General features: G+C 39.1%; 1 protein-coding gene across 1 annotated transcript; it reads left to right on the forward strand.

Annotated features, from left to right (window-relative positions):
• Positions 1–903: 903 nt before the first annotated feature.
• Positions 904–15,302, forward strand: plekhd1 (pleckstrin homology domain containing, family D (with coiled-coil domains) member 1; the record flags this gene model as incomplete). Its single annotated transcript, XM_083886822.1, has 13 exons — positions 904–1,058; positions 2,840–2,933; positions 3,029–3,118; positions 4,277–4,353; positions 5,309–5,400; positions 5,476–5,528; positions 6,205–6,299; positions 6,392–6,485; positions 7,454–7,674; positions 9,845–9,977; positions 13,366–13,510; positions 14,765–14,908; positions 15,145–15,302. The coding sequence occupies 13 exons, from the start codon at positions 904–906 to the stop codon at positions 15,300–15,302; spliced, it is 1,551 nt and encodes a 516-aa protein (XP_083742948.1).
• Between the last annotated feature and the right edge of the window lie 270 nt (positions 15,303–15,572).

The raw sequence follows: 15,572 nt of genomic DNA on the forward strand, positions 1-15,572 counted from the left end.
AAATCTCTTCACACAAAACTTTATTCTAGACTATTTTATCTGCTCTGAAACAATATTTACTTTTGTGCTAAAGGAAAACAAAGTCTGCATTCTCATGCATTTATTTATATTTTATTTCATGCCCTTCATTGTTTGATTTGCAGCAGCTCATTAATCTGGAGAAACTGTGCCTCAACTTCACTTAAAATGCTGTTTTTGATGTATTTTTATGATTAATATGAACAAGAATTCACTTTCTAAACTAGATATTGTACATTTTCTCTAGGTTAATTGTTAAAATCCTATTCTGCCCTGAGTGGAAACTTGATTTGTGCAGTTTGTCCACTGAGGCTGAGCTGTAAATATCTGTATAATCTGGTGTCCGTCCAGTCTGACACATGTCCTGTCAATTAATCTGATATTCTAAAGCTGCACGTTATCCACTCTGACTCTTCGTTCTCTTTGCTAGAGTGCTGAGCAGCCGTGCCTCGGACACAGACACTCTCTTGATTCACTGCTGATGGAGAGCGAGAGAGAGGGAGCATCATTATCATCATCACTGCCAAGAGCAGGAGAATGCTTCTTTCTGCGAGCCCAGTAATCTGAATAACAGCTTTTACTGGCTGGAATGTATCGACCGGGTTCAGATTTAGCAACTCGGTCATAAAGCTTCCTCTCTCTCGCTCTTTCTCTCCCTGTCTCTGTCATTGGTGCAGTCAGTCTGCCTCCAGCTGATGAACATATTGGCAGCTACATTATTCCACCCTGCTGAGTTATTGGTATTTTTCCTGCTTTCTATGGAAACTACACATGCGCTTCTCTGTGTGTGTGTGTGTTTGACATGCTATAATTATTAGTTGACTAGCTCTATTGATATTTTCTCTCTGCACCGTCCGCCTCCCAGCGTGAGTTAATCCACAGAGGATGTTCTCCTCTTCATCCAGACACTCTCTGCTCTCGTCCTGGACATCCATGGAGCAGTCGGACAGTGACGCGCTGGACATCAGCACCAAAGTGCAGCTGCACGGCGTTCTGTGGAAACGGCCTTTTGGGCGACCGTCGGCCAAGTGGTCCCGCAGGTGAGAGTCACGTGAGATTTCTGTCCTTTTTTTGTTCCTCCATGAAGAGCGTCATTTGTGCTCATGCTGGGCAAACCCTGCATCCACAGAACTTCTCAGAATCTGTCCGACAACTCAGAAATCATATTTTTTATTTGAAAAAAACCAAAACAAAAAGTGATTCTTTCAATTTTCTGGGCTAAAAAAACATTTAAATCTGCTTCACCTCTAGAAAACTTCGAAAACTTTCATAAAATGACATGATATGTCTTTATGGTAACTTTCTCGTCCATCTGTTCTGTCTATCTATATTTAAGAGTTCAGAATCATCAAATTGGTGTGTGAAAAATAATTTTTTCCCCTGTTTTTATTCAAAATATATATATAATATTTACATCTACTTGACAGCCACACTTTAAAACATCTGTTGTGATTTATGTTGATGCATAAATCACAGATTACAGAAACTGTCATTTAAAGTCTGTATCTGATGGACACTAATGATGATGTTTTATGTAACGACAGGGTAAACTGGTGCACAGACTGGTTCACTGCTTCCTCCTGATAACACGCTAAAATGTCTGTATTTGGACCTAACGTCGTGATAATGCACGACCTCTGTGACCTTCAAAAGAATTGGAATCTGTTTGTTTTCATCGCCACTTTAGAGACTGAGTGGTTTAAATGTTCATCTGACAGCGACATGGACAGAGGACGAGGATTTTAAACCAGCATTTTTAAAGGAGAAATTCACCACATTTACACAGAAGCATCAGATTACAGACATTATTCAATATTATTCAAACAAGCTAATCTCAACTCAGTTAATCAGTCTATGTTTTAAAATGACACAAAGTCACGATGATGGTTATTTATCTCCTTGTTGTCCCAGAACCTCTGTCCTGAGTAAGTTAAAGGTGCATTATGTAATAAATCTAAAGCAACTGGCCATAAAATCCTCCTAATATGTCACAGAGACTCAGGAATAATGTTCATATAACAAACTGAACTCACCAACAACCAAGATATTTGCATTAAAAAAATATTTAGCAGACTGCAAATCATATTTATGTTATAAAATCATGTTTTGGCATGTGGCGCCACCTACCGCCGTCTACCAATCATTGCAGTCAGTAGAGTCTCAGCTGCTGAGCAACCACGGGTTGCCAGCTACGTCAGAAAACGAAACCTAAAAGACCTCGGTATTTTGAATTTGAATGTAGTAACCGTTTTTGGCCACATTCTTACGTATGGCACCTTAAAGTACTAACATTTAAAAGCTGATCTGAGGTCACTTAAAAAGATTCAGAAGTCATTGAGCACATATTTTCATCAGGGCGTGTTCACTACAGTTTAGTGCCATTTGTTATTATCATTATGTCAGTCCACATTTATAAGGAACTTAGAACAATTCAAAACTAATAAGTTGTAATAATATATAACAAAAAACAAAGCAAAGGAATAGAAACAACTTTGTTTTTAGCTGCCACAAAGAATTGTGGAAACACTGGTTTAACCCAATAATAATAATAGATTTTTAAGTGGCATAAACACAAAGTGGACTCTCATTGAATTGCTGTTTTTAAAGTACTGTACTGTACAGTGCTGTCATTCTTCACATAGAAAATAGAAGGTGAAAGGGCTGTCTGTATTTTTAATGTCATAATTCTTTTGGTAACATTTGTGTCCTTCTACCACTTATTTTCTTATCACGTTTGTGTTGTGAACATCAGCAGACGTCACTTCCTCTCAGTTTCACAGGATTGACTCACTGCTGCTTTATTGTCTTCCTCCGCACAAAGATTCTTCATCATCAAAGACAGCTTCTTGCTCTACTATGCAGAGAGTGAGAAGAGAAACTTTGAAAGCAACAGGTACTTCAACATCCACCCAAAGGTGAGTGAGCCGCTGCACCAACACCAAGGAGGGAGAGAAATCCAGCAGAATAATGAGCGCTTTGTGTTTATGTTTGTGTCTGTGTGTCGTGTCAGGGAGTGATTCCTCTGGGAGGATGTGTGGTGTCCACTAATGAAGACATGGGGATGCCCTTTGCCATTGTGGTCAACCTGGAAGATTTCACTGTAATAACACGATCCACTTCATTGTTTACCAGACAAACACACAAACATTTAACACTTTTTTTTCTCCACACACGTTCAAATGTACGTGAGAAGAGGAAAACCTAATAATTCCTACAAACCTATAGTAAACCTAAATTCATAGTCGACTGTGTGCCGGCTCAGTCCTGGAGTCAAAATCATTATATTAAATATATTATGATATGAAATACATGCATGGATTCTTCATCTCAAATATACAAAAAAAACAAAAACCTAATGGTACATTGCTTTTGCTAATGGCGTTAGAAGGCTATTGGATGATTTGAAAACCTTGTGCAATGATGTTAGCACAGCTGAAAACAGTTTTGCTGGTTGTTTGACCAAAGCAAAGTTTGAAGGGCAGAAATCATTATTTCTAATCTATCTTCTATTCATTTGGCATCGCTTTTGATGAATGAAAGTGTAACATGAATTGTATCGGTGACCCCAAACTTTTGACTGGTAGTATAAATAATCATGAGTGTCACACTCATGGTCACTGATGTTCCAGTTGATCATTTAGTGTAAAACTGAAAATGAGCAGTGAATTCTCATGTTTACTTCAGGATCTGATTGTTTAAAACAGTTGTTTTGTAATAGAAACATATGTTGTGATGAATTTGTTATTTAGCAATAAGAACATTTATTTAAAGGAGCATTATGTAATAAATCTAAAGCAACTGGCCATTAAATCCTCCTAATATGTCACAGAGACTCAGGAATAATGTTCATATAACAAACTGAACTCACCACCAACAACAGTACAGACAAAATATTTGCATTAAAAAAAATATTTTGCGGACTGCAAATCACGTTTATGTTTTGAAATCATGTTTTGGCATGTGGCGCCACCTACCGCCATCTACCAATCATTGCAGTCAGTAGAGTCTCAGCTGCCGAGCAACCACGGGTTGCCAGTTACGTCAGAAAACGAAACCTAAAAGACCTCGGTATTTTGAATTTGAATGTAGTAACCGTTTTTGGCCACATTCTTACATATGGCACCTTTAAGGAACCTTTTTGAGTTATAGATTAAGAACAAGACAGAACATCACCACATGAGGCAGGATCAACATTTTAATCACTGTGTGTGTGTGCGTGTGCGTGTGCGTGTGCGTGTGCGTGCGTGTGTGTGTCCAGGGAGTCATCGTCCTGGCTGCTGAGTCTGAGGACGAGCAGCTGCAGTGGATGGAGATGCTCCAAGAGTCGGGCAAAGTGTGAGTGTTTTAATGGCACAAAGTCTCCCTTTAATATAGTAGTAACTATAACTGCATGTTCATCTTACAAGTTACAACACAAGTTAGAAATGAAATTTAAAAGATACATTTGGTTTGGTTTCTGGATATAAAATTAATATGAATAAAACTCAAGTATTAACATTTAAATATGACACTCCACCTGAAATTAAGTTGCAGAGCCTATTATATATTTAGGTGTTTCACTGCCTAGGGAATTCTCAAAACTCTATGACTTCCATTTTAGCCCCTTAAATTCTAAGATAAGGTCTGATTTAAATAGAGGGAACATTAGTCTAAGCTCACAGAGAGAGAAAATCAGGATGAATATTGTCCCAACGATTCTGTACCTCTTTCAATGTCTGCCGATCAAAATACCACCACCAAATTCAAGACACTGCAATTAAGAAAAGAAAAAGGTGGAATTGGACTTCCCTGTTTACAAGAATGTTACGATGCAGCTCAACTGAGACCATTAGTTTGCCTTTGTTCACCAACATATACTGCAGCATGGAAGGAAAGAGAAAGCGCAATGACAAAGGGGACTCCAGTAACAGCCCTATAAGTGACAACAAATTACAGGAAGAACAGGAAATCCCAAAAGATGCTATACTGTAACTGGTAGTTTTCTGAAGCCCTGGCAAGAAATAGTTAAAAGTTGCAGATTAACAATACATCCAAAAGGTGGTGTGAGGTGGTGTGTCTATGATACAGCCTTTGCACCAATTAAAATTGATTGCAGATTTATGACATGGGTCTCAAAATGTCTAACTAACTATTATTATATATTTATCCACAAGGGTGCACTTCAGAGTGCACTTTGTCCTTACAAGGAGAAGGACAAATTGTGAAAACTGTCATGTCTGTAATGAAAATTTGCCTCTCTAAATAATAAAATAAAATCCTCAATGATTTAGCCTCTGGTCCTTTTGAACAGGACGTGGAAGAACGCGCAGCTGGGCGAGGCCATGATCGAGAGTCTGGAGGCTCAGGGGCTGCAGCTGGCAAAGGAGAAGCAGGAGTATCTGGGTAAACACGGACCTTGTTAAGGGTTTATGAAGAAATGAAGGTGTTTATGTTCAACCGTTTTGTTTTTTTCTCCAGATAAACTCATGGAGGAGACAGAGGAGCTGAGTCATCAGAGAGCTGAGAGAGAGGTGAGACAATGGCGTCGACACACAGGAGATCATTTTGACCATTGAAAGGTCCAGGATGTAAGAATTAGTGACATCTAATGGTGAGATTGCAGACTGCAACAAATTCCCTTTCCCGAGCGTGCCAGGGAACTAGTGTATGTAGGACGAGACCTGACATATCAATAAATAAATAAATACATAAATAAATGTAAAGCTTTTATTTATGTATTTATTCCTGTATTTATTTATTTATTGCTATGTCAGGTCTCGTCCTCCATACATGGTGGCGTACTTCTCATTACCGTAAAAGTTGTTTTTAACTCAAATAAAGTCATTGACTTACTCCTGAACTAACATTATGGTTATTTGTGGGTCTGCATTGATGGATCAATATTGATTATTTATCTTTAGTTTTATGTTTCATCCCATGACAAAAAAAACAGATAAATCAGAAAAAAATCCTTTGAATTTCTAGTTATAAAACTGATTTCATAATTGTTGCTCATTAGTTATATAGGAGTTATTTCATTTTCCATGTCTTCAACTTAATTTATTCATATTTGTGGGATTTGTCACTCTTTGCTTGTAAAGTTAGATCATCATCTGCTTTAAAACAATAAATATGTGTCATCACTTGATGTCCTTTTAGTCATGTTCCTCCATACGTGGAGCGTAATGTGTGTTTATGTGTCTACAGGAACTGGAGCGTCTGAATCAGGTCCTGGAGGAGGAGAAGCAGAAGTTTGAGGAGGTGGTGCTGGAGCTGAAGACAGAACAAGAGCAAATCAAACTGTAAAACAAACAAAAAAACAATCCGCTGTTTGTTTATATTGTTGTTTATTTTATAGAAATCTGATACTTGTTGTTGTGTGTGTTGACGGCAGAGACCTGGACGGTACGACTCAGTCCCTGAAAGGTGTCGAGAGCGAGAAAGAAGAGCTGAGCAGCTTCACAGTCAAATTGCAGGAATCCATTGAGGTATGAAAAACACACAACACAATCCTCGTTTTGTAACTCATACACACGTTAACACACAGCGTCACCACATTAAAGTGATGAGATGGAAATGACTCAGATCAGATGTGACTAATGAGTAAATCAGACACTTATGATCCTGGAGGTTATTTTATTGACACAAAAGTCCTTTAATTGTAAAAAAAAACAATTTGACATTTGGTGCCTGAGTCACAAGAAATAAACAATAAATAAATAGTCAGGTATGTGTAGAAATTAAACACGTGATGTTAGAATTAGTGATGGGATGATACCATTTTTTTGTGTCCGATACTGATCACAAACACGAGTATCTACCCATACTGATATTAGTCCATACAGTCATTTTCGACCATTTATATGATATGAATCTGTTAACAACACATTTGTCATTTCAAAGACATCATTCTCCATCTGTGTAACAAATACAGTACAGGAAATAAACAGCCCAAACATGTACTCACCTATTTACATTTTTACAGTCTGTGCATAGTGAAGCCTATGATGTATATGATTTCTGTCCGATATCCAATCCAGTGATTTTTGACCAGTATCGCACCGATAACATCCCTATAATAGTCAAATATATTGATCATATTTCACAGAAAAGCATTAGAAATATGAACTAATGCTTGAAAGTGACATTATTTTCGAGAAACCTTTTATTATTATTATTATTATTATTTTAAAAAAGAAATCGGTTTCTGTTTTATGTTCATTACATTTTGTTTCTCCAAACATGAAAACATAAAGTTCACCTCTGACATAGATGAAGCGTCACACCTGAACATATGAAATATGTGGAAACTGACGTATTAAGATCAGAGTAAAGTTTTCAAGTTTTAATACATGTCCTGTTGATGTGATGATTTTGTGTTAAGTCACATTTGCAGCACTTTCTTTCTCAGTTGATTAACTTCAGTGAGGTTTGAGTCTCTGTTGTCGTCCTCTAGAAACTGTCGCAGGAGAAGCAGAGAACTCTGCAGCTGCTAGGAGTGAAGGAGCAGCAGCAGGAGGAGGAGGAGGAGGGGGAGAAGAGGAAGAGTCCAGAGTCAACCCACAGGAAGTGTGAGGACAGTGAGGAGGTCAGAGATGATGATCTGCTGAAGGACCTGCGACACATCGAGGAGCAAATGAAGATCCTTCTAAAGGAGAAGGACCAGGCAGACGACAAGTGAGTTTTAGTTTAGATTAACTTAGTTTGGGATCAAATAGGTTAGGCTAGGCTTTGGGTTGTGTTCGGTTAAGTCAGGTTGGTTAGAGTTAGAGTTGGTTAGGTTGGAATGTTTTGAGTAAAGTTTGGTTGGTTCGGATTAGGTGAAGTAGGTTTGTTTAGGTCAGGGGTCCCAAACTCAATTTGCCTGGGGGCCACATGAGTAAGAGTCTGGGTGAGGCTGCACCGCCCCTGCTGACTCTGCTCCTCTGCATTGTGCGCAGCTCCAAGCGTGCTCTGGTATCCAACGCAGAATGGATCATTTCTCTATGCACAGTTTTATCCCCACATCCATATATGACACATTCATAATGATCTTTATGACGAGGATTGAGTACAGTCGCGATGAAATACAGGAGACCAGAGTAGATCTTAGTAAAACGTGTTGACAGCATCTCAAGAGCGCACTTTTCTTTGTGTTCAGTCTGGTCTCAATCTAGAAGACGCTTTAGCGCTGTAATAAAGGGAATAACAGATGCATCAGATGAGCTGATCTCTTTAGTTAACTGCTCAAAGAGAGAGAGAAGACAGTTCTGTCGCATGTAGTTGTTTGCTGCAAAGTTTTGCTTTTGCGCAAAGAGACTTTCCAGCTTTTAATAGGTGCTGTTCCACAATGTACTGACATCTTGTTGGAATGGTTTTTATTGATGTTCCAAACTGATCTTAGACAGACTCTAAGCGGGTATAGACAGGTGCTGCTGGCTGCAGTTTTTGCGTGCGTCATCACAACATAGTTTCGGTGGTTACCGGGGGAAACGGGAGTAAAAAAAAAGGGCGTCTTTAGGACGTCCTGCGCTTGACGCCTGCGCTTGGCTCCTGTCTTCGTTACATTACAGCAATCCCACAGCCATTGACTCTGTTGAACACCGTGGTTATATTCTGGTTGCAGCGAGTTTTGACTGATGTCTTCTCCCTGGCACCTGCGGATGGAGACTGCAGCTCTACGGGTGTGGCAGGCCAGCGCAGCCGCTGAGGATGCACGGACACATGTATTTAGCGAAAACAGAATCACATATAGGCTGCTATAGTAACTTGACAACAGCTGAGACGTTGTGATATATATATTCTCTCGGGTCGGGCCGCACTTACATTAAACTTTGATCTGAGACGACTGGTTTAGGTCATGTTGGTTAGGGATAGGTTGGTTTAGGACAGATTGAGTTATGCTGGTTATTTTGGGTTAGGTTAAATTGGTTTGGGTTAGGGTAGGATAATTGGGATAGGGTTAAATTTGGCTAGTTTATGTTATATAAGATAATAGATTATTTATTGTCATCGTGCTGGGAAAGAGCACAATGAAACTTTGTTGGCAGTAATCCAGATAACATCTTAAAAACACTAAAAATAACAATACAAATAATAAGAGTACATGAGAGGGAAGTTCACAATGAGGTGAGGAGTCCTGACTTAGTTTGGGTTAGGTTAAGTTGGTTTGTTTGGATAAGGTCAGGGTATTTAAGCTGGGTTTGATGATGTTGTTTTCACACCGTGTTCATGTTCTGGCTCCAAAGGGTTAAACATTCTGGTCTTTTCGAGAGAATCTGTTGTGTATAAACACTAATGGCACAGAGGAAGTAACTGCTGTCAGTGGAAATGTGTATTGATCAGTGAACAACAGCCCATTACAGCAGCTGTTATTGACTGGAGCACTAATGTTCTGCTAGTTGCCATCACTGCACTGTAAAAAACAACATTTACACAACCAACACTCAACAAAATGTCACAAAAAGTCATAGTATAGTAAGGCTTCCAAAATGTCACAAAAGTAACAAGGAGCAGTTAATATTTACCAATTGTTCTTTTCTTTTATTTGTACAAACTGATAGTTATTATATTCATATAAAGTTAAAAAATAAGGTGAGAAACTGTTAGATGTTATGTGTTAGGTCTGTCTGTGGCTCCTGTGGAGAAGCTCAGCATTAATCTGTGTCGTCCACTGCCAGATGCTCCCACATCCACAATTAGTGCAACAAAGCAGCAGAATTTTAATCCTTTGGACATTTTAAAGGGTTTAAAACAGGCCAAAAGTGAGTTGAGACATTAAAATAACCCAGTGTGACATTAATATTTGTATTCACTGTGTTGTGCAGGTGTGTGTGTGTGTGTGTTTGACTGTGTTCCTGTGTTTCAGGCTCAGGGAGAACGATCAGCGAGCAAAAGTCCTGCAGCAGGAGAGAGAGTTTTACTCCTCTCAGGCTCAGACACTGCAGCAGTCGCTCTCTCAGCTGTCTGTGGACAAACGGCAGACGGAGGCTGAGCTTAAGGTAATGAACGCAGCATGACTCTGTCGCACATTCATCATCCACCAGAGTAATGTTTTTCACACAGAAAATACTTCTTTTTTTTTTTTTTACTCAGGTTGTTTTCTTCATTTTGTAGTTTCTTCTCAAACTTTTTATACCAAGTAACACCTGAGAAAACATTGAGCTCTTAAAGTAACACCATTATCACCAATGTTAAAATACAGTAGTGTAAATAGGTCGAAAAAAGTCAGCTACCGACTTTTCACAGGAGGCAGATTTATTCCCAATAAGATCATTTTTCTTTCTATATTCACCCAAATTGGCGGACTTTTTTGTAGCCAGTAGGACATCATCTTAATGTTGCTTGCCCAATAGTATAGTTTAAAATTTGGTAGTCCCATTCCCCCCACTGGTTTTGGTCTTTCTAGGAAAGCTTTCCTTAATCTAGGTTTCTTCTTATTCCAAACAAACTCTGAGACAATTTTATCTATGTTTTTAAAGAAATCGTTTTTGATACATATGGGAATACACTGGTATAAAAAGAGAAATTTAGGAAGGATGGTCATCTTGATTATGTTAATTCGACCAGCCAATGATATTGGGATATAGGACCATTTTTGCAAGTCTACTGTTGTAGTGTCTAGTCATTTCAGAAAATTGTCTTTATAGAGGTCTGTGAATGATTTGGTAATGTTGATACCTAAATATTTGAACTGGGTCGAAATTTTAAAGGGCAAATTATCAAAAGGATATTGGTCCTTTACTGTCTTAATTGGGAATAGTATGCTTTTGCTAACATTGAGTTTATACCCCGAAACTTGTCCGAATGTGTTAAGGATAGAAAGTATTACAGGGACTGATTTAGACGGGTCAGATATGTATATTAATAAATCATCTGCGAACAGCGAGACCTTGTGCACCTCTCCTCCTCTATAAATCCCACTGCACTCGACTGATGAACACAAAGAAACTGCAAGCAGCTCAGTTGCCAGTGCAAAAAGGAGTGGGGATAATGGACAACCCTGTCTAGTTGATCGTGTTAACTTAAAATACTCAGACCTGATCCTGTTTGTCTGTACTGAGGCCATTGGAGATGCGTAAAGGAGTTTAACCCATAGGATAAATTTTGGGCCGAAGCCGAACCTTGACAGGGCCGAGAAGAGATAATCCCACTCGACCCTGTCAAAGGCCTTCTCCGCATCCAAGGATATCAATATTTCAGAGTGCAAACTGGAGTCAGATGTGTATATAATGTCAAATAGCCTGCAAATGTTATGAGTCATTTGCCTATTTTTGATAAATCCAGTTTGGTCATCATTAATTACAGATGGGAGTACTTTTTCTAATCTGAGGGCCATCATTTTGGCTAAAATTTTAGTGTCTACATTTAATAAACTCACAGGTCTGTATGATGCTGTATCTAGTGGATCTTTCCCTTTTTTATGTATTAAAGAAATTGTTGCCTGATAAAATGTTGTTGGAAGCGAGCCTCTTTCAATCGATTCATTAAAGACCTTCAAAAGGAGAGGGGTAATCTCTGTAACAAATGTCTTGTGAAATTCAATCTATCGTCTGGGCCAGGTGCTTTGGAGCTTTGCAAGCTATGTATTGCTAAAGTGACCTCCTCTATAGTAATAGATTCTTCTAGTGCGCATTTATCCTCCTGACCAATAGAGGGAATATTCAGGCGGTCAAAGAAGTCTTGCAGATTCCTGGAATTTCCTGTTGATTCTGTTGTATATAGCTTTGTATAAAATTGTTTAAATTCTTGATTAATTGCAGATTGGTCTTTAGTAATACTGCCAGAGTCTGTGCGAATTTCAGCTATATATCTTGATGCCGCTGATACTTTTATTTGGTGAGCCAATTGCTTCCCTATTTTATCCCCATAGTCATAATATTTATGTCTGGAACAATTAATTAATTTAGTTGTCCTCTTCAAGTATTTTGATATATGCAAACTGATCCATGATCCCTAGTATGTGATAAATAGGCCCGACAACATAGTAAGAGAAACATTCCCATATTATGATGCTTGCCCTACCATGCTTCACTGTCTTCAGAGTGTACTGTGGCTTGAATTCAGTGTTGGCAGGATGTCTGAAAAACTGTCAGTGGCCCTTGCAAGCAATCTTACTTTCATCATTCCACAAACTGTTTCTCCATTTCTCTTTAGGCCAGTCGACGTGTTCTTTGGCAAATTGTAACCTCTTCATCACGTCTTTTTTTTTTTTAAAAGATGGTCTTTGGGGGGCTTCTTTCTGATAGATTAGCTTCACACAGGCATCTTCTCATTGTCACAGTACTCATGGGTAACTTCAGGCCATCTTTGATTACTCTGGAGCTCATCATTGGCTGAGTTTTTACCATTCTTGCTATTCTTCGATCCATTTGAACGGTAGTCCCCGGTTTCCTTCCATGTATCTGGTTTTGCTTTCCATTTTAAAGCATTTGAGATCATTTTAGCCAAGCAGCCTTTAATTTTCTGCACTTTTTTTAAATACTTTTTCCCATCTCCAATCAACGTTTTAGTTCAAGTATGCTGTTCTTATAAACAATGTCTGTAACGACCCATTTTGTCAGTTTTTCAGAGAGAAAACATGCTGGCTTTGTCCTTAAATAAGATCTGATTGACACTTGTTTTTTCACAGAATTAATTTCCTCACTTATTGAACTCCACACTGCTATCATTTTGAACACGGCCCTTTCAATTAATTATTCAACTACGCAGACTCAGGAGCATGCAAACCTTGAATTTTGGGACTTTTGGTTTTCTATGACTCTACTAAACCTATTGGTAAATTAATTGCCATGTTGTGATATCATTTCTACAATTATGTGTACAATAATTACCACCAGAGGAAGCCCACGTAGCGCTGGTGGTACACAAACCACACTTTGAGAACCATGGGATTAGACAAGTCATGCAAAAAAAGGTGCCCAAACCCCTCATAAAACAGCAAAATAAAATCTAAATCTGTAGCAATTCATCCAACATTTCGATACATTTAAACTCATTTTCAAGTTCACTTCAAGTTACAGATTATTCTACATCTCACTTTTATTCTGGCTTTCGCTCTCTGGCAAATAAAATCACTGGTCGAGCTTCAGATGTCATGTCAGTTTGTTACACTACCATGTTGGCAGGAAAAGCTTCTGCCAAAATAAACACTAGTGCCAATTTCAAGCAGCCAGAATTCGTTGCACACTTTAAATAGAAGATTTAGCAATATTTCACAGGACCTGACAGATTAAATATATCTGACCCTTATACTGCCCCCTAGTGCTTTTTGGAAGTATGGAAACAGACATAGAGGACATCATTCCAGACCTGCAGATTTTTCAGGTCTTCAACTTCCCCTGATTGTAACATTATAGTTCATTTAGTGTGTGTGTGCATGTGTGTCAGGCGGAGATAGAGTCTCGTGTGGAGCTGGAGAAGAGGCTGAAACAGGCAGAAGAAGCTCTGCAGAACCTGGAGAAAGGCCTGAACTCAGCAGAGAGAAGCAGAGAGAGAGACGAGAAGATGAAGGGAGACGTGACACATCTGAAGAGTGAGTGCAGTCACAAACACAATCACTAAAACAGTGTGGGCTAAAACACTGTGGGCTGAAACAGTGTGGGCTAAAACACTGTGGGCTGATACACTGTGGGCTAAAACACTGGACTGAAACACTGTGGGCTGAAACACTGTGGGCTAAAACACTGAAAGCTAAAACACTGGGCTAAAACACTGGACTGAAACACTGTGGGCTGAAACACTGTGGGCTGAAACACTGTGGGCTAAAACACTGAAAGCTAAAACACTGGGCTAAAACACTGGGCTGAAACAATGTGGGCTGAAACACTGTGGGCTAAAACACTGGACTGAAACACTGTGGGCTGAAACACTGTGGGCTAAAACAGTGTGGGCTGATACACTGTGGGCTAAAACACTGGACTGAAACACTGTGGGCTGAAACACTGTGGGCTGAAACACTGTGGGCTAAAACACTGAAGGCTAAAACACTGGCCTAAAACAGTGTGGGCTAAAAAACTTTGGGCTGAAACACTGGGCAGAAACACTGTGGGCTAAAACACTGTGGGCTAAAACACTGTGGGCTAATACACTTTGGGCTAAAACACCATGGGCTAAAACAGTGTGGGCTAAAACACTGGGCTAAAACACGAGGCTAAATTCTATTCCTGCTTGTTGACCTTCAAGTCTTGTCTAATCTAATCCCTAAATAAAAACCTGACATTTAAACAAAATGTCAACGTTTGACCCATGTTGAATCTAATCTTGATGTGTCACATTTTAGCCGTTTTACTGCTGTGTGACTGCCTCCCTCTGGACACTGTGTATTACATGTTTATTTTAACGTAATATCACACTGGACATAATTATGTGATAATAACTATAATTGATAAACATGATGTGATAATATTTCAATGTATATAATGAGAACTAAACAAGGTTTTCCAGTTGAATCTACTAAATTAGAAAATACATGCATTTGATTTGTATTTAGTTCATTGATCTAAGAATATTAATATTTATTTAGTTTTGATACATTTTATCATGATTATTTAGTGACTTTAGTGATTACATTCCAGTTGAAGTTTAATGAGTCTGGAATATGTTTAATTTTCAAATATTTTGTTAATTTTCTGACTCACACCTGTGTGTGTGTGTGTGTGTGTGTGTGTGTGTGTGTGTGTGTGTGTGTGTGTGTGTGTGTGTGTGTGTGTGTGTGTGTGTGTGTGTGTGTGTGTGTGTGTGTGTGTGTGTGTTTGCGTGTGTGTGTGTGTGTATTTTTGTTCCGCAGGGTTTTTTGAAGAGTGTATCAGTGCAGCAGAGATCGAGGCCAAGCTTCCAGCGATAATGAAAAACGCTGTGTATCTTCACAAAGCTGCTGCTCGAAGAATCAAGAGCTGCCGCATCCAGAGGAGAGCGTCCAGACGCCACTGGTGTGAGTGTAAACATCATCACAAAAACACACAGCCGTCATAAACAAACAAACAAGCAAACCTTCCTTGTCTTCTTTTTCTGGGTTCTTCCTTTAGGGGGCGCCACAGCGTATGATCTGTCCCCATCTTGTCCTCTCTCGCGTCCTCTTCTGTTACACATCATGTCCTTGTCTCCTTCACAACACCCACGAACCTCCTCTAATCCTCTAACATGTCACCGCCTCGCTTCTCTCTGCAGTGAAACACTCAAAGTCGTTCGCTGTGTCCACCGGTGACGCCGGCGACGTGGAGGATCTGAGGGAGATGGCTCGACGGCTGACCTCTGACACCAGCTTCAGACAGAACGTGTACAAGATCATCGCCCGCAACGACGCCACAAACAAAACAGACGGCTGAGAGAGAGAGAGACAGACAGTGGACGTCCTCCTGATGTTTTTGATTTGTAGATACTGTAGATTAACATTTGAAATTAATAGAAGCAGGGGAACTAAATATTCCTCCTTGAGAAAAATTCATTTTAATGAAAACAACTATACATTGTTTTCATTATTGATTAACCTGTCAATTATTTTCTCCAGTTGTTTGATCTATAAAATGTTTTGTTTTCCAAACCTCAAGAATGACATGAAATGTGTTTTTTGTACACAAACCAAAATGATTCAGTTT

This window comes from Microchirus variegatus (genome assembly GCF_963457635.1).
Source record: "Microchirus variegatus genome assembly, chromosome: 3".
NCBI lineage: Eukaryota > Metazoa > Chordata > Actinopteri > Pleuronectiformes > Soleidae > Microchirus > Microchirus variegatus.